This window comes from Rattus norvegicus, chromosome 19, assembly GCF_036323735.1.
Source record: "Rattus norvegicus strain BN/NHsdMcwi chromosome 19, GRCr8, whole genome shotgun sequence".
Taxonomy (NCBI): domain Eukaryota; kingdom Metazoa; phylum Chordata; class Mammalia; order Rodentia; family Muridae; genus Rattus; species Rattus norvegicus.
The window spans coordinates 56381839-56407487 of NC_086037.1; the positions used below are offsets into that span (position 1 = coordinate 56381839).

Here is a 25649-nt window from a genome sequence, read left to right on the forward strand (position 1 = left end):
CATCAATGAGATGAGTGAATGAAATGTGCTAGGTGAGTCAAGTGGTAAATGAAGGGGAGGTGCTAGCTAAGCAATTATGAAGAATGGGGTGTGGGGTTTTATCTGAACCCAAGGAAAGGGAGGAAGGGAACATTTGTGACTCAGATAGAACTTCCTATCTGCCTGAAGGAAGGGGCTTGTAGATTATGGATAGACCAGCGATGTGTCTGAGAATGGTATTTTATACCCCCTACTAAAACTTATATTGAGGACCAGTGAGATAGCTTAGCAGATAGATGCGCTTGCCATGCCGGCCTGACCACCCAGTCCACAGTGGAAAGAGAACTACCTCCATCCACAAAGCTCTCCTGGCCTCCAACTGTGCTATGGCACACTACACACACACACACACTCACTACACACTACACACACACACACACTACACACTACACACACACACTCACTACACACTACACACACACACTCACTACACACTACACACACACACTCACTACACACTACACACACACACTACACACACACTCACTACACACTACACACACACTCACTACACACTACACACACACACTCACTACACACTACACACACACACTCACTACACACTACACACACACAACACACACACTACACACACTCACTACACACTACACACACACACTCACCACACACTACACACACACACTCACCACACACTACACACACACACTACACACACACAACACACACACTACACACAAACACACACACACTACACACACTACACACACACTCACTACACACTACACACACACTACACACACACTACACACACACAACACACACACACTACACACTACACACACACTCACTACACACTACACACACACACTCACTACACACTACACACACACTCACTACACACTACACACACACTACACACACAACACACACACTACACACACACTCACTACACACTACACACACACACTACACACAAACACACACACTACACACACACTACACACAAACACACACACACACTACACACACACTACACACACACTCACTACACACTACACACTACACACTACACACACACACTACACACTACACACACACACTAGACACACTACACACACACTATACACACACACTACACACACACTCACTACACACTACACACACACACACTACACACACACTCACTACACACTACACACTACACACACACACTCACTACACACTACACACACACACTAGACACACTACACACACACACTCACTACACACTACACACACACACTAGACACACTACACACACACTATACACACACACACTACACGCACGCACACACACGGCACTGAGGTGCGTATCTGTAATCCTAACACTTAGCTGGCTGCAACAGGAGAATCACACATTCAAAGCCACCATGGGCTGTATTTAGTCAAAAACATAAAAAACAAACAAATGAAACCAAAATGATCTGGCAAAGAAATCAAGACAGGATCAGAAGCAATGATCGTTCTTGACCTAAAACGCCTGCTTCCAGGATACAGCCTTTACTGAGACTGCAAGTGAGCCTGGGCAGAGCCCCCTGCCTCCCTCAAGCCTCCCCTCCTCTGCCGGTTACCACTTCTTACAGGGAAGGCCTGGAGCCTGCCACCAGCTGTGCTCCCAGTCATCCCACAGCTGCTGCTAAATCTGGCTGTGGTTCTGCAGAGTCAGCAGGACTGGGCACATCCTCAGTGTGCTGTGGCTTAGAGACCACCTCGGAGCTTCCTGCTCATTCCTATCCCAGCCATTAACAATTCTTTAACACAAATTCCTTCCAGCCCTTCAAACTTTGTCTCTTTCTCCCTCCCTCCCCCCTTTACTTCCCTCCCTCACCTCAGGACCTTTACTTTAGACCTATGGCTGGTTCTGCCAGGAAGACACTCCTATCCTTTATCTGGCTAATTCTTTGTCTTTTTGTGTGTCCCTGTTTTTGTGTGTGTGCATGTGTATGGTGTGGTGTGGTAAGTACACTGCACACACATGCCCCTGAGTGTGAAGGACAGAGAACAACGTGGAATGTCTTCCTCCGTTGCTTACTTGCTTGCTTGCTTGACTGATTTACATAGCTTCCCACTGAACCCTGGAACTCACCAATTCAGCTAGGCTGGCTAGCCAGCATCCTCCAAAGATCTCCTCAGTACTCAGATCCCTGGGGTGCACCACCATGTCCAGCATTTTATGTGGGTAGCAAAGACCCAAAATCAGTTCTTCATGAAGTCTGCAGAGATCTCCAACTCCCCACCCTTTGGGATCCAGCACAGACACTGCTAAGGTTTTGCTGGGCCATCCCCACACCTAGGATGAACTGGCTACATCTGTGTTTCCGCAGGACCTAAGACTCTGTTTCCTCGGCACTTGAGATATTATAATGATATTTAGTTATTAGTACATTTCCTCCATTATATTGCAATTTTCTCGAGGGTAAAATTCAATTTGCTAACACAATGCCTAGTACATGGTATCATTTACATATTACTTTACTGACTATTTGGTATTAAAGGCAATTTAGAAATTGTCTTAAATGTTTATGCTACACAACAACTTGTACACCGGTGTTCATGGCAACATGACCCATAATACCCCAAAGTGTAAACAGCTCAAATATCCAACAATTGAAGAATGGATACGTAAGATGCTATAGAGCAACAATGGACTATAAAAAAGAGTGAGCAGACGCTCTACAGCCTTACAGTGGACACTACAGCCTTTAGTGACTGTTACTCAACTAAAAGCGGAATGAGCCAGCTGGGCAGTGGTGCTGCACACCTTTAATTCTAGCACTCAGGAGGCAGGCAGACACAGGAGGAGCATTGTGAGTTTTCGGCCAGCCTGATCTACAGAATGAGTTCCAGGACAGCCAGGGCTACACAGAGAAACCCTGTCTCAAAGTTGGGGTGAGAGTATGTTCTCGAAATGATGGGGATGATGGGTATATTTTAAAACTCATTCAGACGTTTGCTTTCTTTAAACGGGTGAATTGACAGTTAATTACCTATGGCCCAGAGATCTAACAAGGAAAGCTCATGAAGCTAGGCATGGGTGCACACTTAGAATCCCAGCCTTGGGGTTAGGGATTTAGCTCAGTGGTAGAGCGCTTGCCTAGGAAGCGCAAGGCCCTGGGTTCGGTCCCCAGCTCTGAAAAAAAAAGAACAAAAAAAAAAAAAAAAAAAAAAAGAATCCCAGCCTTGGGAGGCAGAGGCAGAAGGAACTCTGGGGGTTCAGGTCAGCTTGATATACATAATAAATTACAAACAAGCCAAGGCTAACTAAATAGTGAGAACGTGCCAAAAAAAAAAAAAAAAAGTTCAGCCATTAAAGGATTAATGAACAACATTAAAGTTTTTGTAATATTATTATTTTTAAAGAGATTGCAGCTAATTATGTACTTAATAATAGCCGAATGCCATGCATAGAGTATATTACAGTTAAATATTAGCACAAATCAAATGGTTCTGTTAGAAAACTGATCTTGGGCTGGGCATGACAATACATACCTGTCAGCTCAGCACTTGGAAGGTGGAGGCAAGGAAAATCAGGGGTTCAAAGTCACCTTCAACTGAACAGTGAGTTCAAGGCCAGACTAGGCCACATAAACCTGACAGAAGGAAGAAGGAAGGCAGGAAGGAAAAGTATGCTGTCTGCTTATCCTTCCAATCAGTGCAAATCAGAGCTGGACCATTTTTCCTACCTAACACCAGTCTGTCTCCAGCCTGGGCCTGGACCCTAATGAATGCATAATCAGACCTCACAGCCTGAAGCCATAAGCTGAAACCAAGTGATATTAACAAGAATCAGACCATGTCACATAAGATCCTATCTCTATATAAATTATAGAGACAGATACTGCTGCCAAAGCTGCCTTAGAGCTGTCATTGTTTAACAGGAACGACAAATTGTTTACACAGCCATAGGGGTGTTGCTTCAAAATCTCCCTCTTCAATACAGGGACATCTCCTCTCCCTGCAAATGCCACACAGAGAGTGTCATTGGGGGAAATCGCCTCATCCTTGTAGGACTCAGGTTCCCATGTATATAAAATACGAGGGTAGGTGAGACATCACCAAAAGATCTTCTCAGCTCTCAAAGTCTATTCTGTGAAGCCCATTCGGATGTCCTTAGGTCAGACTAACAATGCAATAACAGGCATCAAGCAGTTAAAGTATGTTGGCCACTGTGCTAAGTTCTGCACAGATACCTCATTTAACCCTCACAGCTATTCTACAAAGAAGCATGCCAGGGGAAGGTCTGAGGCTAGTCGGCTGAGGGCTTCCTTGCCATCACAGAGCTGGGCTCCTGTCTGAGAACCCGGATTCTGGAAGTGTTCACACCAGCTGCTAACAGTGGCTCCTGCGGCTACACTTGAGCATGCTTTTCTCCTGACAGGGGTCTGCACTCTTGGTATGTGCTGTAGTCCCTAGCCAACCAGGCTCCAAACAACACTTCCGGTACTGACACCGGGAGAATTGATGTTCTGTGCTCCTCCATCACAAAGTCACTAGAGAGTCTGGGCTCCTTTTGTCCAGTCTCTACTCCCTTTGCTCTTTGATTTTTGCTTTGCAGTCTTCGAAGTACTCATCATCCTGAGGGCGCTCTAGGGAGCCCTTGATACCTAGTGTTTGCCTTGCCTTATGGATGAAGAGTGGAAGCATAGAAAGGTAGCAAGTTAGCCAAGGTCACCTGGCCCACAGACGGCATCGCCTGGCTCCTGGCCATCACTGCCTCCAAACCCTTGACCTCTGTGCTAGATTAGGTTTTTCGCTACTGTTACTGCATTGTTATTTCACCTTTTAACAAGGCAGGTAACTCACGTCTGCTGTGGTGTGCTTTACTGGGATCTAACTCACTGTTCTGTTGTTGTGCTGGCTTCCGGCTTCTGTTTTGGTTGTTTTATTTTGCTTTTGGAGATAGGGTCTCCTGGAACCCAAGCTGCTCTCAAACTTGCTCGGTATGGGAAGATGACCTGATTCTCCTGCCTCTACCTCCCAGGATCTGCTATTATAAACTTCGTATTCGCATCTTAACGAGTCACTTCAAAACGAACAAACTTGTTTCCTGAAGATGTATTTTACCTTTAATTATGTGGCTCTTGGTGGAGAGTATGTATATGTGAGCACAGGTACATGGAAACCTTGCTTCCAGTTGAGAACTCCGATCCTGTGTCAAGGCTGGACCCTGATAGAAACCAAAGACGGTGCATTCCCTGGAGCTGGAGTTACAGGCCAGATGTGAGCAACTTGCCAAGGGTGCCAGGACCAGAGTGTGATTCTCAGATGTACACAGAGCCAGGTGTTTGGGGACTGGAGCCATAGCTCAGTATTTGAGAGTTTGCTGTCTCCAGGGGACCTGAGTTCAGTTCCCAGACGTTCACAACCACCTACAACTCTCTAGATCCAGGGGATCTGACACCCTCTTCTGGCTTCTCTCCCCCTCCCCCCACCCTCCCTCTCTCTCTCTCTCTCTCTCTCTCTCTCTCTCTCTCTCTTGCACACACACACACACACACACACACACACACACAATTTTTTATTTTATTTTTTTTAAATGTTTATTTTATGTTTATGAGTACACTGTAGCTGTCTTCAGACACACCAGAAGAGGGCATCGGATCCCATTACAGATGGTTGTGAGCCACCATGTGGTTGCTGGGATTTGAACTCAGGACCTCTGGAAGAGCAGTTGGTGCTCTTAACCACTGAGCCATCTCTCCAGCCCTATTTTTTTATTTTATGTGTGTTTTGCCTGTATGTATGTCTGTAAACTACGTGTGTGCCGGTACTGAAGGAAGCCAGAAGTTAATGGCGCCTCTGGAAGTGTAGGTATAGACAGTTGTGAGCTGTCATACATAACATGTTGGAAATCAAACCTGAATCCTCTGGTTTTTTTGTTTTTTTTGTTTTTTTTTTTTTTTATCATAGCACATGCTTGTAATCCCAGAGCGAAGGAGGTAAAGACAGGTGAGTGGTTCCTAAGGACCAAAGCCCATGCATATGCACACATACATACACAGATCTCTCGTGCACATGCACATGCATGTGTGTGTGAGTGTGTTCCCAGATTCATCCCAAATCAGTCAATTGCTAATTTATATACAATGTACAGGTAAACCAATGAGACTCAGTGCATAAAAGAGCAGAAAGACAGACGACAATCATTTCTAAGATTCCTCCCTGCTGCGGAGAGCTCTCACTCTGCCTGCCAAGGGAACTTGGCTTGCTTGTCCTTCTGGTGTCCTCATTCACTGTCCTTTACGCCACTGGATTTCCAAGATCCTACTAACCACCCCCAAGCTAAGCCCACCAAGAGCCCAAAAATACTTCATTAAACTGAAAAACCAAGCAATGACAATGTTCATGAGGCAAACTCAAAGACCTGAGTTAGCTTCCCAGATCTCACCGTGGAAGGACAGAGCTGACCCTAAACGTTGTCATCTGACACCACACGTGCTATGGCAGGTGCTAGAAATCCAACCTTGGTCCTCTAGACCTTTGTTTTCCTTACCAGCCGGTTGCTGTAGCACATGCTTGTAATCCCACTGCTAAGAAGGTGAAGACAGGCGGATTACAGACACAATTAGTAAGATACGAACAAGCCAACAAAAAGCCCCAAGCACGCTAGGCAAGCTACATCCCTAACCCTAAAACAACAAAACAGAGGACAACTTTCAGGAGTCTGTTCTCCACTTCTACCCTGTGGGCCCTGAGGATCAAACCCAGGTCATCGGCTTGGCAGCAAGTGCCTTGGCCTGTGTCTTAATTACTTTTCGATAGCTGCGACAAACACCACGATCCAGACAACTTATAAAAGCATTTAATTTGGAGCTTACAGTTCCAGAGGGCTCATGACCATCATGGCACATGGCAGCAGGCAGGCAGGCAAGCATGGTGCTGCAACAGTAGTTGAGAGCTTACATCTTAATCCACAAGCAGGAGGCAGAGAAAGTTAACTGGAAAGGGCCTGGGCTTTGAAACTTTAAGGCTGACTCCAGTGACACACCTCCTCCAGCAAGGCCACACCTCCTAATCCTTCCCAAACAGCTCCACCAGCTCGGGACTAAGCATTCAAACACATGAATCTATGAGAGCCATTCTCATTCAAACCACCAGACTGCTGGGATTATTTTCTAGAATATAAACTATGAAATGAATATGGAGCATTTCGAGAAGTTTATTGTTCTAGACATCTTCTTCAGAGAGGCAACATAAAGTATTTTCTTTTTCTTTCCATGCAGTAGAAAGCTAATAAAATAGGTTTCTGCCTCTTGCCAATCAACATCAGACTAAACAGGCAAATTCACACTATAGATATACCCTTTCAACTAAATAGAAAAATCTTAAGGAAAAACAGAAACTCCCACAAGGCAGTTAAATTACCCAGTTTACTTTGTTCTCCTGCTATGCCAACTGCTGTTTAGGCTTGATTATTTGCTCCTACTTTATAGCACTGCAATATAGGTGTGAGCGCCCTCTCTGCAGGTCTCTTCAGTTACATCTCTATAAAGAAATAGGGGTGAGGCAGCCTGGGTTTCTGTGAGAATTAAAAGATTTATAGATTAGCATCTTCCAAATTAGCAGGCTTGGACACGTGATACTGGTTCTGCTACGTCCTGATCCCTAGTGAAAGCAATTAACAAGAAGGGCAACCGCAATCTGTCTTCTCCCCTAGGAGTCTGGGGAAAGCAGACCTCACACTGACAGTGCTGACAGCACCAAGTGTCTCAAGATCCCTTAATCCAAAGAGTTCTGGTCAAATCCTCCATGGGGACTACTTATCAGAGGGTGCCACAGAGCAGACTGGCCCTCATGGCAGAAGACATGATGGAGGTTTAGAAGATGCCTGCTACCCACTTACTCTAATCTAGCTTTCCCCAAGTGTAGACTAACTGGATATTGACACTGTGCCTGGTATAGTGTGCACTAGCAGACCACAGCAAATCCTTATTTTTAAAAGGGGCTGGGGCTGGGGGAATGGCTCAACAGTTAAAACACGACCTTGTAATCATGAGAACCAAAGTTCAACTCTTCAGAAACCCACATAAATACGGGGTGGGCAGAGTAGCCTGCCTGTACATCTAGCCTTGAAAAGCTAAGAAACTGGATCCCTCAGAGCAAGCTGGCCACCAAGACTAATCACACTGGCAAGCTCTGGGCTTCGCTGAGGTGAACAAGGTGGAAAAGCAACCGGGCCGATTCCTGACATCAGCCTTGGGCCTCTACCTGCACATGCACCCACACACGTTGTGTGGTTTGAATAGGAATAGTCCCATAGACCCTCATGTTTCAATGCTTGGCCCATAAAGGGAGTGGCACTACTAGGAGATGTGGGGACAGGCTTTGAAGTCTCAGAGGCTCACCACCTGCCTAGTGGTCCACATTTTTTTCCTGTTGCTAGCTGATCTGAATGTAGAACTCTTCATTCCTTCTCTAGCACCACGTCTGCCTTCATTTCCCACCATGATGGTAATGGACTAAACCTCTGAACAGCAAGTCAATTAGAATTTCTCAACTAAATATTTTTCTTTGTAAGAGTTGTCATGGTCATGGTCTCTTCATGGCAACAGAAACCCTGAGACACATGTGTATACACATGCAAAACATACATACACATGTACTTGCCACCACACACATAAAAACACAAAAACTGAAATAAATAAATCCTTATTGAATAAATAAATAAATAGGTGAATAAAAGTCTGACCCAGAGAAAGTATTTAAGGATGGAGGGATGGCGCAGCCATTAAAGGCTAGATTACAACCAAACATATAAGAAAGTACTCAATAAATATTTGTTGAGGAAATGAAAAAACTTGAGAAGAAATGTCCTAGGTATCAGGAAAGGAAGACATGATATTTATTATGAACCTATGTGTGACACATTATAAGCTATTAAGAGATGAAGTAGCATTATGGGCTCTGGGGCCAGAGACTGTACAAATCCCCGTGGCCACCAGCCACATACAGTAGGCCCTAGACAAGTCTCTCAAGATCAGCCAATGAGGGATCAGCCTCCTCTTTTGGTAGAAAAGAATAATAGCTACTTAGCCTGCAGGGCTCTTTCATCAAGTAGAAAAAGAAAACACAGATACACTGCCTAGCATGAAGCCTGGCACATGGAAGACTCAATACAGAAAAATGATAAAAATATAGCTCAGCTCAGTCAGTGTAGCATGCATGGAGCCTAAGGCACTGCTCAAAACTGTGTGTGGTGGTGCACACCTATGACCTCAGTGCTCAGGAGGAACAGGCAAGAGGACCAAAAGTTCAAGGTCTCCTTAGCTACACGCCAGGCTCAAAGTTAACCTTGGGTACATGGAATCCTGTCTCAAAAGAGTCCTAGTGGGGTTGGGGATTTAGTCCAAGGGGTAGAGCGCTTGCCTAGCAAGCACAAGGCCCTGGGTTCAGTCCCCAGCTCCGGAAAAAAAGAAAAAAAAAAAAAAAAGAGTCCTAGTGCATGCCTCTAACCCCTAGTCTCGGAAGACAGAGGCAGGAGGATCTCTCTGAGTCTGAGGCCTGCCTGGTCTGCATAATGACTTCCAAGAGAGCCAGAGCTACATATGAGACCCTGTCTCAAAAAAGAAAGTGTGGGGTGCGAAGGGATTACTGGCTGGAGAGACGGCCCTCTTCCAGAGCACACAGGCTAGATTTCCAGCATCCACATGGAGGCTAACCACTGTTTGTATCTCTAGATCCAGGAGATTCTGGCCTCAGCAGTCACTAGACATGCAAATGATTTCCATATAAACAGCCAAAACAACCATACACCTAAAATTTTAAATGGATACCTTCAAGACGACCCACAGTGTAAAGTTGCAAGATAATGGCTGTTGACCTAAGCTTAGGTCCCACAGTAGAAGAGTATAGACTCCCCAGTGTTGTCCTCTGATCCCTACGCACCCACACACATCACTCACTATAATGTTTTATTTTAACTTAAAGAAAGGAAAAAATAATTAAACTATTCAGTCAATACAAACTTCTTTTAATTTTTAGTTTTTTTATTTAGTGTGTGTGTGTGTGTGTGTGTGTGTGTGTGTGTGTGAGTGTGTGACCTCCATACAGTATGTGTGGAGGTCAAAGAACAACTTGTGGAAGCTGGCTCTGTCCTTCTGCCACATGGGTCCTGGGGTGGGACTAAAGCTGACAGGCCAATCGGCCAATAACTGAAACGCTTCAAGAGCTCAATGCTAACATTTTAAAAAAGATATCATTTTCATTTTTTTATTGTTCATTTATTTACTGTGCGTACATGTGCCACAGCCTGTGGACGGAGGAAAGAGGATGATGTATGGGAGCTATTCTTCCTGGCTTGCGGGTTCTGGAGATTGAACTCAGGTTGGCAGCCTAGGCAGCAGTGACCTTGCCAGTCACCTTGTGGGCCCCCAATGTTAACAATTTTTGAAGCTTGCCGTGCGACACACGTCTTAATCATGTGACCTCACGCCAGACCTGTAAGTATAATAATCTCCCTTCTACAGGTAAGAAAACTGATGTGTAAAGCGTGACGTCAGGGATGGGCCACAGGGGTGTCCAATCCAAGCAATACATGTATTTTGTCTCCTTTAGCAATCACTTAGTAGGTTGGAACAGATGCTCTGCAAAACAGTATTTCGCAAATTCAACCCACAAATGGTAGGCGAGATTGGTTCAAGTAACTGAGGTTCAGAGAAGTTCTGCAACTTTCCTGAAGTCACCAAGAGCAGTCGACTACCTCAGGGAGTGGACACCTCCCCCAGCTCATTACCTTGTACAAGGGAAGAATCCCTTCAGCATTTACTATCGGTATTTCGGTGTTCCAAGACCATGAGCACTTGTGAAACCCTAAAGGCCATACATGCCTGCCCTAACTGTCCTGATTAGTAATCAAAGCTTCCCTAGGCTATCCTGGCTCTGACAGCTCCGGGTGAGCACCATGTCCATCTCCCCACCTTGAGCAAAGGGATGGATGAAAAGGCGGGGTGGGGGGTCTTGGGGGTGTAAACCACGGAAAGCGCATGCTCAGACGGCTCCATTTACGCACAGCTCACCTGAGAGTCCCGAAACTCCACCACCACGTTCTCGCTGCTCCAGCGCGCTGCCATCTCACAAGCCCGACCGTGGGGTGCCAGTCGGCGACCCTCCACCCCGACCCCAAGACCCGAGACTCCCTAGGTTAGTAAGCCCCACACAGCCAGCTAATAAATCCGGCCACGCCTCGTTCCCTGCCTTTCACTTGACCGCAACGCATTGGCTACTCCGATGATAGATCCCGCCTCTTCTGTTTTCTCCCCCAACCAGGGACCAGACCTGCCTCCAAAAACAGGAACGCCCCTTCATTTCGTCATCAGTACGAGTCACCCGGGCACCCCACTGCTGACACGCCCCCTGCCGTGAGCTCTGCCGGGAATTGTAGTCAAATGTCAGGTCAGCGTCAGTTACCCAGTAAGAGCCTGAGTTTAGAGAGCAGACGCCGCCGGCGGTCCTGTCTTGCTGGTAGTTGGATGGTATCCCCCGTATTCTACTACATACAGCGTATAAACAGGACCGACATCCGTACCAAAGTAAAATAACTTCTTCTGATACCTCTCATCAAGGCTTTGAAAAATTTGAGTTCACAATTCATTGTTTCATGTTGTACAGCCATGCCTCTTACATATCGAAGCTCCGAGGTTCTCCGCAACACTTGGGGAGAGGGGACGGGGGGGGGGGGGGGCAAGTCCCTAAAGGTAAAACAATTTCATAATCATATTAACACGTTACTTTCATTTTCTCTCACCAGTGTGCTGTACAGTTCTCCCGAGGCTGTGTGGTACATAGGGAATGTACTCAGAGAGGTTGTTTAGACTGAATATTAAACGACTTGCCACTCTTTTTGATAACATCGTTTGGTTTTGGAAACTTATTTTTTTCACTGAAGATGTTAATGATACTTACCATTTAACCATATTTTTTTTTATTCATGGCTTTAATTTCTAATACTGTCAATACCTTTATCCACACAAACAGTTTTTGGAGTCTTAGATAATTTTTGAGGATGAAATAAAAAATATCAGGAAGGTTCAGCATAGTAGGTAACAGTTGGCTTCGCTTCAATCCTATCTTTTGAAATCCCGGGTTACCTGGTTTAGCATCACATTCTCTCCTGAAGTAGAAATGTACTGTCTTATTTAGCTGTTGTAAGGCCCGGCACGTTGTAAAGGCTCAAGTATAAACTATTATTGGTATTCCTCTCTGCAAATCGTTGCATGAGCGGAGAGAAGGTATTGGCTCCTTTGCCCCTGAGATGCTTGTTAGAAAGGTCAGACAAACTTGTCTGTAGGATAGGGTGACTGTCATCTCACTGTCACCTGCCTGGAACAGTCCAGGTTTTACCACTATAACCAGCAAAAAAAAAAAAAAAAAAAAAAAAATCTTGCATCCCAGAAAACACCTCGGTACCAAAAAATGGAACAGGACAGCCTGGGCTACACAGAGAAACCATGTCTTGAAAATGAAACAAAACAAACAAAAACTATTGCAGGCTTAGAGGGAGATGGCTTACTGGATAAGAACATTTGCTTTGAAATCACGGGGAGCAGACTCTCAATGTAAAGAGTGAGTGTGTCCCAGTTGGATTCTTTCTGGATTCATTAATTCAATAATTATTTATTATTTCCAAGCTTCAGACGGGTCCCTGGACTGTTTTGTTGAAATCTGCTTGTTACTGCATATACAGGCTGCTCCATGCATGTTTGCCCTGGGTGAATGAGAGCAGCAGATGGTCCCGCAGACCTTTGTAAGTCAGAGGGGTACTCTGTGCAACCGAAAGTAGTAACCTCCAGACGATTCAAGTACTTTTATGTGACTCTGTTTTAAAAGATTTGTTTTGGCTATTTAATTTTTAAGTGTGTGTGTGTGTGTGTGTGTGTGTGTGTGTGTGTGCGCGCGTGTGTGTAGGAAGGAGGGTATGGGTGGGGGTGGGGGTGGGGATGAGGATGTGCAAATGAGTGCAGTTACCCAAGAAGGCCAAAAGAGGACATCAGATACCCAAGGACTGGAGTTACAGGTACTGGTGATCTGCTTGGTATGAATGCTGGGAATTGAACTCAGGTCCTCTGCAAGAGCAGTATTTGATGAGCCATCTCTCCATCCCTGGGTAATCCTGTACATCTAGGAACATAGAATCATCAGTCATTTTCCTGAATGCTTTCTCTCCTATCCTCCTATCGGTTTTTTCTCACAAATTGAAACTCTTTAAAAAGAACAGTAACAGCCAAGTAGTAGTAGTGCAGCCTTTAATCCTAGGGAGACAGAGGTAGGCAGATCTCTGAGTTTGAGGCCAGCCTGGGCTACAAAGTGAAGTTCTAGGACAGCCTGGGCTATACCAAGAAGCCATGCCTTGAAAAACAAAACAAACGAGCAAAACTATTACAGTCCTAGAGGGAGATGGCTTACTGAATAAGAACATTTGCTTTGAAATCACAAAGAGGGGGCTGGAGAGATGGCTCAGCAGTTAAGAGCACCCGACTGCTCTTCCAGAGGTCCTGAGTTCAATTCCCAGCAACCACATGGTGGCTCACAACCATCTGTAATGAGATCTGATGCCCTCTTCTGGTGTATCTGAAGACAGCGACAGTGTACTTATATATAATAAATGAATAAATAAATCTTAAAAAAAAAGAAAGAAAGAAAGAAAGAAAGAAAGAAAGAAAGAAAGAAAGAAAAATCACAAAGAGCAGAATCTCAGGACTTGTGTAATAAATCTAGGCTCCAGTGTGGACCTGTAACTCCAGATCTAGTTTGGTGGAGACGGGACAAGAGGATCACTGTTTTGCTGGTGTTCATTTTAACTGAGAAAACATGAGCTCAAGGTTCAGAAGAGGGAGGGGGAGAGGGAGAGGGAGGGGAAGGGGAAGAGGAAATAGAAGGAGAGGGAGAGGGAAATAAAAAAAGAGGAGAGAGAGGCCATGCCTCAAAACAACAGGATGAGGAAACCTGCTGCCTTATTCTGCTCTCCCCGTGCACAGGAGCAATTGCACATGAATGAACACAAACACACATGCTCAGATACTCATACAAGTCCACACAAATGTTAAAGAAAAACTTTCTAGAGCTAATTGTAATGTCAAGTTCTAATCAATCCCAGAACTCAGGGTGCGTTATCACAACAGGATCCTGAGGGGGCTGAAGAGATAGGTCATCCATTAAACCATTGGCTGCTCTTCCAGAGATCTGAAGCCCCGCTTGGGGCTTCTCGCAGCAGCTATAAGGGAATCTGATGCCCTCTTCTGGCCCTTGTAAGGACCTGCAGCACACACACACATACACATAAAAATTGTTTAAATCTTAAAAAAAAAAAGAAAAGAAAAGAAAAAACAATTCAATCCTATGGCTTATGACTTTAAATCCTAGCATTTGAGAGGCAGACAGCTGGATCTGTGTGAATTCAAGGACAGCTTGGTCTACCTTGCGAGTTTCCCACCAGCCAGAGCTACATGGTGAAACCCTGTCCCAAAAGCAAACAAATAAATAAAATGATTATTTTTAAGATCACTGGATATCAGGAGTTAGACCAACCTCTGTATCATAGTGAGACCTCCCCCCGAACAGGAAACTATTTTCCCTAAACACCCAGTTCCCTCCGATCTCCAATTCTCTATCACAAAGGACCAAGACTGCTCTGAAGATAAAGACCAGTCCAGCCACAAAAACGAGGATCCACTCCTATGAAGTGAGATTGCAGGCACGTCGCTCCAGGGAAAATACAATCTTCTATGCCTGTTCAGGAAATCAGATCAGAATCAACGAATGTGTTAGTTTTCCTAGCCTGTTGTATTCTTACTGGCCTATTCACTGGAAGCAGTAAACACCGTATAACTCTGCTGAACAAGTGGTTCCATAGGTCAGGTTTGGCTGGTACTTGAGAGCGTGACCGGAAATTACAGCAGGAAAAGGTAGAAAAGAGCTAGTTAGGAAGGTCCTGCTGGTGTATTTAGGTTGGTTTAGGCAATAGCTAGAGGGAAGGATATCTCAAAGCTCTGTCTGTCCAGAGAAGCTCTGTCTGTCCTTAGGTAACTTGGTAATGTGCTGGGTCACCCTTATCGGAGCTTTGTGGCAATGCTTCCCTGACTCTCAGCTCTCTTGCTCCAGTTCTCCCAAGCTTTTCTTTTTAAAAGATGGGGGGTCTCATGTAGGCCAGACTGGCCTGGCACTCACTGTAGCTCAGATGATCTTGATCTGATCCTCCTGCCTCCACCTCTCAAGTGTCAGGATAACAACAGGAAAACCTGGTTTCCACGCCTCCAAATCTTCCTGTCGTGCGCCGCAAGCACAGAAGGTACTTTGGGTTTCGGGTCCTCACTCTCTGTTCTCTCAGCACTTTCTTCCTTTCATGTAAAAAGAATGTAAGGAGACAAAGCATCCGTGCCTTCCCAATTGCTTCCTCGGGCCCTTCTTTAACATCTTCCACCCACGCTGTGTCCCACCCACAAAGTCATGTCATGACTCTGTCATCAAAGAGCGGAGACTCTAAAGTAAAAATCAAAAGTGCTCTGGCTGCTTCTTCATTCCTGTGCACATCGGAGAGTCATGAGTGAGTGTCCTGTCTGAGGCAGAGGCCGAGAAACCTTGGTCCTTGTCACACAGACCTCAATAAACTGAACATGAAATGGGGCTCTTGCTTTCCTGTCTTTCTAGAAGGTCATTTAATTAGCCAAGCCACTTGAAGAGAAGATACATGGCAAACCTAGAAACCTAGGGCCTCAGCTAGCCATATTTAAACACAGTTGTGTTTTTCCTTTTCACTCCTGGAGAGGTGGCTCAGTGGTTAAGAGCACACATTACTCTTGTCCAGGACCCAGACCCACATTTGGTTCCTAACACCCAGGCGAGGTAACAGTGCCTTTGACCTTTTTTTGACACCTGAATCCACAGACAGACAGACCACATACAGGCACACACAACCAGAGACAGACAGACAGACAGACAGACACACACACACACACACACACACACAATAAAAGGTACAAATGTAAAAGTAATTTTTTTTAAAAGAAACATAGGTTGGGGGCTGGAGAGATGGCTCAGTGGTTAAGAGCACTGACTGCTCTTCCAGAGGTCCTGAGTTCAATTCCCAGCAACCACATGGTGGCCCACAACCATCTATAGAGTGATCTGATGTCCTCTTCCGGTGTGTCTGAAGAACAGCAACAGTGTACTCACATGCATAAAATCTTTAAAAAAAGAAAAAGAAACATAGGTTGGTCCCATAACTTAGCTACTATAAATAGAGCCTCAGGAAACACTGATGTGCTGGTTAGTATGTAATGATGGGGTTGACATGGAATCCTTTTGGTAAATATTCAGGAGTGGTACAGCTACAGTAGATCTATTTTTGTTTTTTTGTTTTGTTTTATTGAGGAACCTTGATACTGATTTCCAGACTGGCTGGACTATTACATTCCCATCAGCATGATATAAAACAATCCCCATCTTCTTCTTCTGTTTCCTTCTCTGCAGGATGCACCAATGACTCATTGCTCCCCATCACCACTGCTGAATCCTCTTACACCTAGAAACCTTGAACCCTTGCTCTGAGACCCACTAGTAGTCTTCCTCTCTCTGTCAATCATCGAATATTTGCGGATGTGCTCACACATTCAGCCTTGTGGCTTTGCACACTTGGTTACTTTTTCTCTACTCAAATTTTTTGTCTTTTTGAGCAAAACAGTAAAAACAAAAAGAGCTTTGAAAGGACTCAGAAGGATAGCTTTCAGTGGAAGACATTATCTTTCCCAGCGGAAGTCCTGGGGTCTCCCTCAAAACTGTGGAAAGGCCTCCCATCTTCGACAGAGAAGAGACGTCCTTATCTCCCTTGCTGTTTGAACTAAGGGAGCCCCAGACTGCTCACATACCTATGAGATGTACAAAACAGGCTTTGAGCATAGTTACCTGCATTTCCGCATTTGCGGTGGGTTTTTGCAACATCTTTTTCAGCAGCTCTTTCTTATAATAGAAGGTGGGTCAATCAATATTCACTAACCCCGCCTCATGAGAGTGTGCACAAAGCAGCTCACCCAACCCAAGAGTAGTAAGAACATGAAGATAAAACAGAAAAGGGGGGGTTGGGGATTTAGCTCAGCGGTAGAGCAAGTGCCTAGCAAGCGCAAGGCCCTGGGTTCGGTCCCCAGCTCTGAAAAAAAAGAAAAAGAAAAAAAAAAAACCAGAAAAGGGGAAAGCAGAGAGGTCAAGATCCTAGAACAGTGCCTGGTGGTTATGAATGATTATTGCTCTGCCAGGAGGATCCAGGTTTGGTTCCCACAATTCGTGTTGAGCAGCTCACAACTGCCTATAACTCCAGCCACAGAGGATCTGACACTCACTCTATGAGATACTCATAGCATCCGAACACATAAAAAAGAATTTGCTGCCTTTCCCAGACACACACACACACACACACACACACACACACACACACACACACACACAGAGAGAGAGAGAGAGAGAGAGAGAGAGAGAGAGAGAGAGAGAGAGAGAGCTCTAGGAATCTAGCCCAGGACCCTAGTGTTAAACAAGTGTTTGTCCACTAAGCTATAGTCTCAAAACTCCCTCCCCCACTTTTTTTTTTTGTTGGTGGGGAGGTCAGGTTCTTGCTAATTTACCCATGGTAGCCTTGAACTCACTCTGTAATCCAGGCAGGTCTTGAGCTCCCAATTCTATCTCAGCCTCTCAAGTGGTTAGGATTACAGTTGTGTGTCACCAGTCTGCCTTCACACCAAATTGTGTGGGTGTAGGTGTGTACATGTGTGTCTACATGCTCTGTGCACAGAGATACACATGTATGGGGGTGTGCATGCATGTGTTACATGCATGTATGTATGTATGCAAAGGGAGGTCAGGAGAGGCTGATACCAGGTGTCTCTTCCCACCACTCTCACCTTATGTACTGAAGCAAGGAGGGTGTGTGTGTGTGTGTGTGTGTGTGTGTGTGTGTGTGTGTGTGTCTGTCTGTCTGTCTGTCTGTCTGACTGACTGTCTGTCTGGGAAAGGCAGCAAATCCTTTTTTATGAGTTCAGATGCTATGAATAGAACAAGGATTCTCATGGAGACAAGAGGGAAATGGAGTCTCCGAGCTTGTCATTTTGGCTGGTCTAGCTAGCCAGCTTGCTCCGGGGATCCCCTGTCTTCAGCTCCCACGTGCTTGGATCACAGGAAGACTGTATATCTGGCATTTACAAGGGTACTGAGGATCCAAAGTCTTCTGTCTTTCACATTTTCCTCATGCTGGCATGGCCAATACTTCTACCCACCAAGCCATCTCTGCAGTCTCTCACAGTGGCCTCCAGATGGGACAAACGACAACACGAAACTCCTCTAAGACTTCAGGACCGGGCCTATGCCCGCCCGTTGCAATATCATGAACCAAAGCCAGGTAAAGGGTAGACCCAGCTCCTGAACCCCGGTTCCATACTGCAATGCCGCTTCCAAGAGAAAATTATAATTTGGGTACATGCACAGGGTGATGGCAAGGACAGTCTCTAAGATGGGCACCAAAGCTCAACGTTAGCATTTTCCAGAAAGAGTCGGCTTTGCTCAGCTGTTTAAGTGGCAGCCTAGGCGCAACATCCTTTTAATAAACGGTGGGATAGGATATAAAACTGCAGGCCAAATGGCTCATTTGCAAAAAAGAAATATAGCTAGAAGCTGTCCTTGTCTTTGTCATTTTGTTTAAAAGCATACAGAGCAAACAAAACTGTCATCTGGAGATCTCACGATGAGCATCGTCCCTTTAAAAGCACAGAAGCTCAGTTCCATTCCTACCGGCTGTGCGACCTTCTAGCGTGCATGCGACACGTATTCATCTGTCCATGCAAATTTGCATGGCACAGGGGGATGGCAGCAAACACCTATAACCTTGGCACTCGGGAGGCAACAGTAGGAAGATCAAGAATTCAAATCAAGCCTCGGGGACTACACAGTGAGCTTCTGTCTCACAAGTAAAAGTAAGGAGCTGGAGAGATGGCTCAGTGGTTAAGAGCATTCACTGCTCTTCAGAGGATCTGGGTTCAGTACCCAGCACCCACATGGTGGTTCCTAATCAGTTCCGGGAAATCTGACTCCCTCTTCTGACCTCTGTGGGCACTGCATGCACATGGTGCTCATGTCTACATACACACAGGCAAAACATACACACTTAATGTCTAAATAAAAAATTTACATGGCCAGAGACAAAAAAAATCCTAAAAGACACATAAAGCAGCAAATGTTTCTCCTCTGATCTATCACCAGAACTCCCAAGCTCCACTCTCTCTCTCCCAAGGGGACTACTATGCTGTATCTCTCCAGTTTACATATGTGTACGTGGACATACAGAAATATCATGTCTATGCTGAGAACAGATCTTTAGTTGAGGAAAAGGGAAGTTGCCTTCATTTCAAAAGGGGGCAAGTTTAAATCTCTCAGTTTCTTTGAGCTTTTGGATACCCCATCCCTCCAGGCGTGGAGAAAAATACCTGGGGATTTTTAAGACTGAGGATGACTTTGAACTCCTGATCCCCTGCCTCTACCTCTCCTGTGCCAAGACTGTAGTTATACACCACCATGTTCCATTTATGCAATACTAGGGATTGAACCCGGAACTCTGTGCATGTTGGGTGACCGCTCCTAGCACACTGAGCTCCACCCAAGCCTCCTTACTCTTCGAGCTTCTCCTGGGCACCGGTGCTCTCTCTCTCAGGACACAAACGTTCTTATAGCAAATATCTCTGACGGCGCATGGCAAGTACTGCCCTGGATTATCTCTGTTGCATTATCACCTATAACCGGCCATCCCAGCACTTGGGAAGCAGGGGCAGGAAGCTGGGATCCCCTTCTGGAGTGCCTGGGATCGACCCAAAGCCTAGCATAGGCATGCGAGCCAGGCAAGCACTCTACCACTGATCTAGATCCCCAATCCTGACATAGAGAATTACGGGCAAACTTTGTGTAACGGAAAGCTGACCGCAGATGTGTGAGTCAATGGTTGCTTTTAATATATTCACAAGCAAACTCAACTCTGAGGTTAGAATAGTTCCACCACTTCAGAAAGAAACCCTCCATCCTTGCTTTCAGGCCCAAGTGACCCTAATCTATCTTAATGCATTAGTCCACATTAGTGGACATTTCACGTAAATAACCATACAATTATGCGGTTATTAAATTAATGACTTTTTCTATCTACCATGGTGTTTTTGAGGCTTATTCATGATAATCTATCAGCACTTTATTCCTTTTTATGGCTAAATGTGAGTTCATCGTTCATATATGAATATATATGATTACATACACACACACACACACACATATATATATATATATATGGGTTTTCGGACAGGGTTTTGTTATGTACCCCTGGCTGTCCTGAAACTCCTGTAGACTAGGTTAGCCTTGAGCTCGTAGAGATCTGCCTGCCTCCGCCTCCTGAATGCTGGGATTAAAGGAGTGCACTACCACAGCCCAGCGCATTGTATAGACACTATTATTGCTTTAACCTGTTAATATGTGGATTGTTTCAAATCTTTGGTTATCCCAAACAATGCTGCAGCCTGCTGTGTTGGCACAGGCCTGTAATCCTAGCCCCTGAGAGAAAGACATGTGAGGATCAGAAATTCAAGGGTATCCTTGTCTACACAGGGAATAAAGGGCTAACCTGGGCTGTGTAAGATCTGGTCTCCAACAAAACAAAACAAAACAAAACAAAAACAGAGTTGGAGAGACAGCTTCGTCAGTAAAGCACTTGCCATACATAGTAGGATCCAGGGCTGGGGAGGTGGGAACAGTCAGGTTCCTTGGGCTTACTGGCTAGTGAGTCATGGAGTTCAGGCTCAGTGAAGAGCCTATCTCAAAAAACAAGGCAGAGAAGTGATTGTGGAAGACACCCTATCCATCTCTTATAGTTTTCACATGTTTGTCTATTCCTCCCCACACAAACAGGTACACCAGATACACACACACACACACACACACACACACACACACACACACACACCAAGAAATGAGGTTGTATACATTCCTGTATAAGTTCTTTTGTGAACATATGTTTCATTTCCTTAGAAATATACCAAAAAACTAGGTGTAGCCGCAAATACCTTTAATGCTAGCACTCAGGAAGCAGAGGAAGGTGGGTCTCTGAGGAGGCCAGCCTGGTCTACAGAGTGAGTTCCAGGACAGCCAGGACTACACGAATCAGCTTTGTCTTGAAAAACCAAATATGTATGTATAGGTGTTATATGCTATATATGCACATTATATATACACACAGTATATATATTTATATATCATATATTTACATATATACACACACCCCTAAGAATGAATTGACTGGATCATATTGTATGTTTAATTTTTTGGGGGGTGCATAATCTCACTGTGCAGCCCTGGGTGGACTGGAACTAGGTAGACCAGGCTGGCCTTAAGCAGAGACAGCCTCCTGCCTCCGTCTCCTTGGTGCTGAGATAGAAGATATGTGCCTACCACACTCAGCTTCTTTAATCTTCTTGAGAATCTACCAGGCTACATTCCAAAGCAATCAACCATTTAATATTGCCAGTAGGAAGGTCTGAGGGTCTGGTCTCTCCACTTCTCCATAGCTGTTACCATCTTTCTCTGATTATAGGCATTCAAGTGGGTACAAAATGGTTGTTCTGAAGTTTATGAGAAAAGGAACTCCGTCTGTCTTGTTCACTATATTCTAAAGTCTAGGAGAGTGTCTGGAACTTCTCAGATAGTAAATATTTTATTAGGGAATGGGTTATAACTCACTAGTAATGTACATGCCCAGCATATATGAAGTCCTAGCTTCAATCTCCAGCACCTGAGTTGGGGATAACTATATATGTATACACACATGCATGCACACACATATACATATATGTGTAGCGAATTAGACAAAACTACTTTGCTAAGACAGAATGTATTGGACTTCAAAAATAGACATGTCAAGAATCTAGGTTTTTTTTTTTAAAGATTTATTTACTGTATGTATAGGAGTACACTGTAGCTACTGTCTTCAGACACATCAGATGAGGGCATTACAGATGGTTGTGAGCCACCATGTGGTTGCTGGGAATTGAACTCAGGACCTCTGGAAGAGCAGTCAGTGCTCTTAACCTCTGAGCCATCTCTCCAGCCCGAATCTAGGTTTTTTTTTTTCTGTAATGAACCACCTCTTTTCTGATACCATAGTCTTTCTTCTAAGAAAAAATATTTCCTTTTTATAGATTTGTTATTGTTGGTATGTGTTATGTGTCTACATGAATGAGTGCTACCTATGTGTGGGTGCCAGTGGAAACCAAGTGAGGTCACCAGATTCCTTGGAATTGGAGCTATGAATCAGACTCAGGTCCTCTGCAAGAGCAGTGGACCTTCTGCTGAGCCATCCCTCCAGCCTCTGGAAGTTTCTTTAGTTTCTTCAGATCACTCAGTTCAGTTTTAGAAGTGCACAAATTCCTGATTGAGACACAGATAATATTCCGGATATTATCTGTGTGTTTGTTTTATATTTACATTTACAAGATTTTAAATTTACTAAGTTTTTATAGATGGATGCCTTGACTGTATGCATGTATGTATATCACGCATCTGGGATTATGGATGGTTGTGAATCATCACAGGAATGAATATGGGGCCTCTGCAAGAACAAGTGCTCTTAAGCCCTAAGCCAACTCTCCAGCCCCTAGATACAGACACACACACACACACACACACAGTTTTTCAAAACAGGATTTCTCTCTGTGGCCCTAGGTGTGCTGGAACTTGCTTTGTAGACCAGGCTGGCATGAAATTGAGAGATCTCCCTGCCTCTGCCTTTCAAACGGTGGTATTAAAGTGTGCACCACAGCCATGATATTTTTTGCATTAGTTTTTCTTATGAAACTAATTTTCTTTGTTCGGGACATCTTCCTGTGGCCTTCTAGGCAGGTCACGCTGGAAGAGACTGGTCTAGTAGCCCTTTTTATGTCTCTCCAACTCCATTTTTGGAAGTACCTGGCATACTTGACAGAGTGACAAGAGGAAGTTAGGCTAGTGACACGGTGCTCAGCGCTGAGTACTTGAAAAATTATTTGCTCAATAAATAAGCAAAATGAATATATGAGAAAGACTGGGGTTGACCTGGAAAGGTGAGTCTCTGTTGCAAAACGCAATTTGGTCAACAAATATTTGCGTACTGTGTCCTTGCCTTGTGGCTCTCCCTCAAAATACATGGTAAACAAAACAGCAACCGGCCTTGGGCAAGGAGTTTCTACACCCACTTCTTAGCTGCATGATTCTATTCTACTGTTTTGTTTTTTTATCTATTGATTTTGAGGATTATATTCTAGCCTAAGGAATCGATTTAGACCCGCTAATCCCAAATGTTAAGACTCCTGATGTTTGGATCCAAGCTACCCCCTACCCCTCATGCTAAACTTTCTAGTGTTGGCTGGGGTCCTTGGATGGAGATCCTTCAAAGGAATGGATCGCACATCCACCAGAGGGTGCTGTGAGGGCAGGTCTGTGGCTGGAGGGGAGCTCGCCCAATGACCCTCAAACCCAGGTAGGCTTATTAGTTGGTTTTCTTTCTTGGTGTTTCCTCCCTACCCGCTAAAACCGTCGATGCCCCTCCCCCCACGAAGGGTTTCGTTTTGAATATAGTGATTCGACTTTCGCCGCGACTCCAGCAGTGCTTGGTTCCAGAGGAAGTCTGGCCTCTGTCGCAGACGTCCCGCGGCTGGAGGCCGCCGGTCCTCCGACCGGCCCGGAGCGCAGGCGGTGGGTGGGTGGGGACCTCCGGGGCCGCAGCCAGCCGCCGCGCCGCAGGGGCCGCGAAGGGGTTAACCCGGCGGGGGGGGAGGGGGCGCGGGCCGCGCGTGCGCTCTGCCTCCCTCCATTGTCTCCACGGCGGCGAGGAGCGCCGGCGAGCGCAGCCCGGGACCGAGCGGGGCGGCGCGGCTGGCTGGCGGGGCCGGCGGCGGCTGGAGCCGGAGCGCGACACCACGCGACCGCGGCTTCCAGAGCTCCGCCTGGCTGCCCCACCGCCGCGAGCCCTCCCGAAGCCTGGAGGAGTGCGGGCCGCCGGCGCCGGTCGTCGAGTCCTGAGACGGGGAACGCGCGCGTCGTTCCGAGCCTTCGCCGCTTCCTGCTGCGGGCGGGCGAGCGGCCTCCTCCGGCGCCTCCCTATCTTCGCTGCGGCTCCTCAGGCTCCCGAGCCCGGGGGCGGCCTGTGGCGCGAGGCGCCCGCTCTGGACCGCGCGTCTTCGGACCTTAAGAAGAACATGCATTCGGCTTGGACAGTTTGAAATTCTTAGTTTGGGGTCCCCGCACGCTTGCCTTTTCCACCCCGCGGATTTTTTTTTTTTTTTTTTTGAGGATTTTCCCTTCTCCTTTTTTCATTTTCTCTCCTCGGGGCTCTTTTGTGACTCCCCCAACCCCCCGCCTTTATGTTCGCCCGGCTCTCCACCCGCTTCTGAGTGGTGGGGGAGGGTCTCGGCCTCCACGTTCCCGCCCCACCGGGCCCCGGCGAACATGGGGGGCAAGCAGAGCACGGCGGCCCGGTCTCGGGGCCCCTTCCCGGGGGTCTCTACCGATGACAGCGCCGTGCCGCCGCCGGGAGGGGCGCCCCACTTTGGGCACTACCGGACGGGCGGCGGGGCGATGGGGCTGCGCAGTCGCTCGGTCAGCTCGGTGGCAGGCATGGGCATGGACCCCAGCACGACCGGAGGGGTGCCCTTTAGCCTCTACACCCCCGCCTCCCGCGGGACCGGCGACTCAGAGAGGGCGCCGGGCGGCGGAGGGTCCACGTCGGACTCCACCTATGCCCACGGCAATGGTTACCAAGAGACCGGCGGCGGTCACCATAGAGACGGGATGCTGTACCTGGGCTCCCGAGCCTCGCTGGCGGATGCTCTACCTCTGCACATCGCACCCAGGTGGTTCAGCTCGCACAGTGGTGAGTCCTCGGGTTGACGGAGGCCTTGAAGGGTGGAGTGCAAGGGAGGGCGCGTCGGGCCGCCTGAAACCTCTTAGTATGCTAAGGTATGGGTATGAAGCTAACTCCTGCCCTACCCCTGGTTCCCTCCATGTCAGAGGATGAATAGGATCAAATAAGATAACTACTGCCTAGGGGAAAAGCTGCCTACCAGGCTTGTGGAGCCGGGTGTTTTAGGACTGCAGGCGTGTGCTCACTTGTGGATGGCTGAGTGAAACCTGCCCATCGAGGTCGCATTTATTAGCATCATGATCCTCAAAGGTCTTCTTGTCTGACACTCTTCATTTCTGCCACTGCAGCATGATGCCTACCTTTCTGGCTAGGGAGGTAGTGTCTCCTAAACAAAGAGTGAGAAAAGAAATAAAACTAGGGACAAACGATCCTTGGATTAGGGTTCTTAGCCTTGCTAGGGAAGGGAGATGGTTAGTTTTTCCACCCGACTGGTTTGCTGTATCAATTGATTTAAATGGAACAGGAGGTGGCTTAGACAGGTGTGGTCTGCTATGTGGAAAGCCTCCTTCTTTGGGTTTGCAGGGCCAGGATTCTGGTCTCTCTTGCTGCATGCAGTAGATTTGGCTCAGGGACTGTCACATCCCTCCATCTTTTTTCTCCTGCTAAGTGCTTGCTCTTCCCGTGATTCTGCATCTTTTTTTTTTTCCCC

General features: G+C 46.3%; 2 protein-coding genes and 1 long non-coding RNA gene across 29 annotated transcripts in view; 2 read left to right on the plus strand and 1 right to left on the minus strand.

Moving 5' to 3' along the window:
• Window positions 1–11357, minus strand: part of Wdr59 (WD repeat domain 59) — a 71667-nt gene extending 60310 nt beyond the window's left edge. For 15 of the 17 annotated variants that reach the window (XM_063278659.1, XM_039098254.2, XM_039098253.2 and 12 more), the window contains exon 1: window positions 11055–11297. In XM_063278659.1, the coding sequence (XP_063134729.1) occupies window positions 11055–11108 (54 nt within the window). In that variant the 5' untranslated portion in view covers window positions 11109–11297. Of the gene's footprint in view, window positions 1–11054 lie in introns of all 17 variants that reach the window. The other 2 variants (XM_063278660.1, XM_039098250.2) reach the window with 1 other exon arrangement.
• Window positions 11048–11595, plus strand: LOC120098630 (uncharacterized). The gene is made up of 2 exons (XR_005497030.1): window positions 11048–11178; window positions 11305–11595. It is a non-coding gene; the product is annotated as an uncharacterized LOC120098630 (long non-coding RNA).
• A 10382-nt stretch (window positions 11596–21977) lies between these two features.
• Znrf1 (zinc and ring finger 1) overlaps window positions 21978–25649 on the plus strand; it is an 87086-nt gene continuing 83414 nt past the window's right edge. For 9 of the 11 annotated variants that reach the window (XM_063278295.1, XM_006255650.4, XM_006255652.4 and 6 more), the window contains exon 1: window positions 21978–24949. In XM_063278295.1, the coding sequence (XP_063134365.1) occupies window positions 24526–24949 (424 nt within the window). In that variant the 5' untranslated portion in view covers window positions 21978–24525. The remainder of the gene's footprint in view (window positions 24950–25649) is intronic. The other 2 variants (NM_001401079.1, NM_001401080.1) reach the window with 1 other exon arrangement.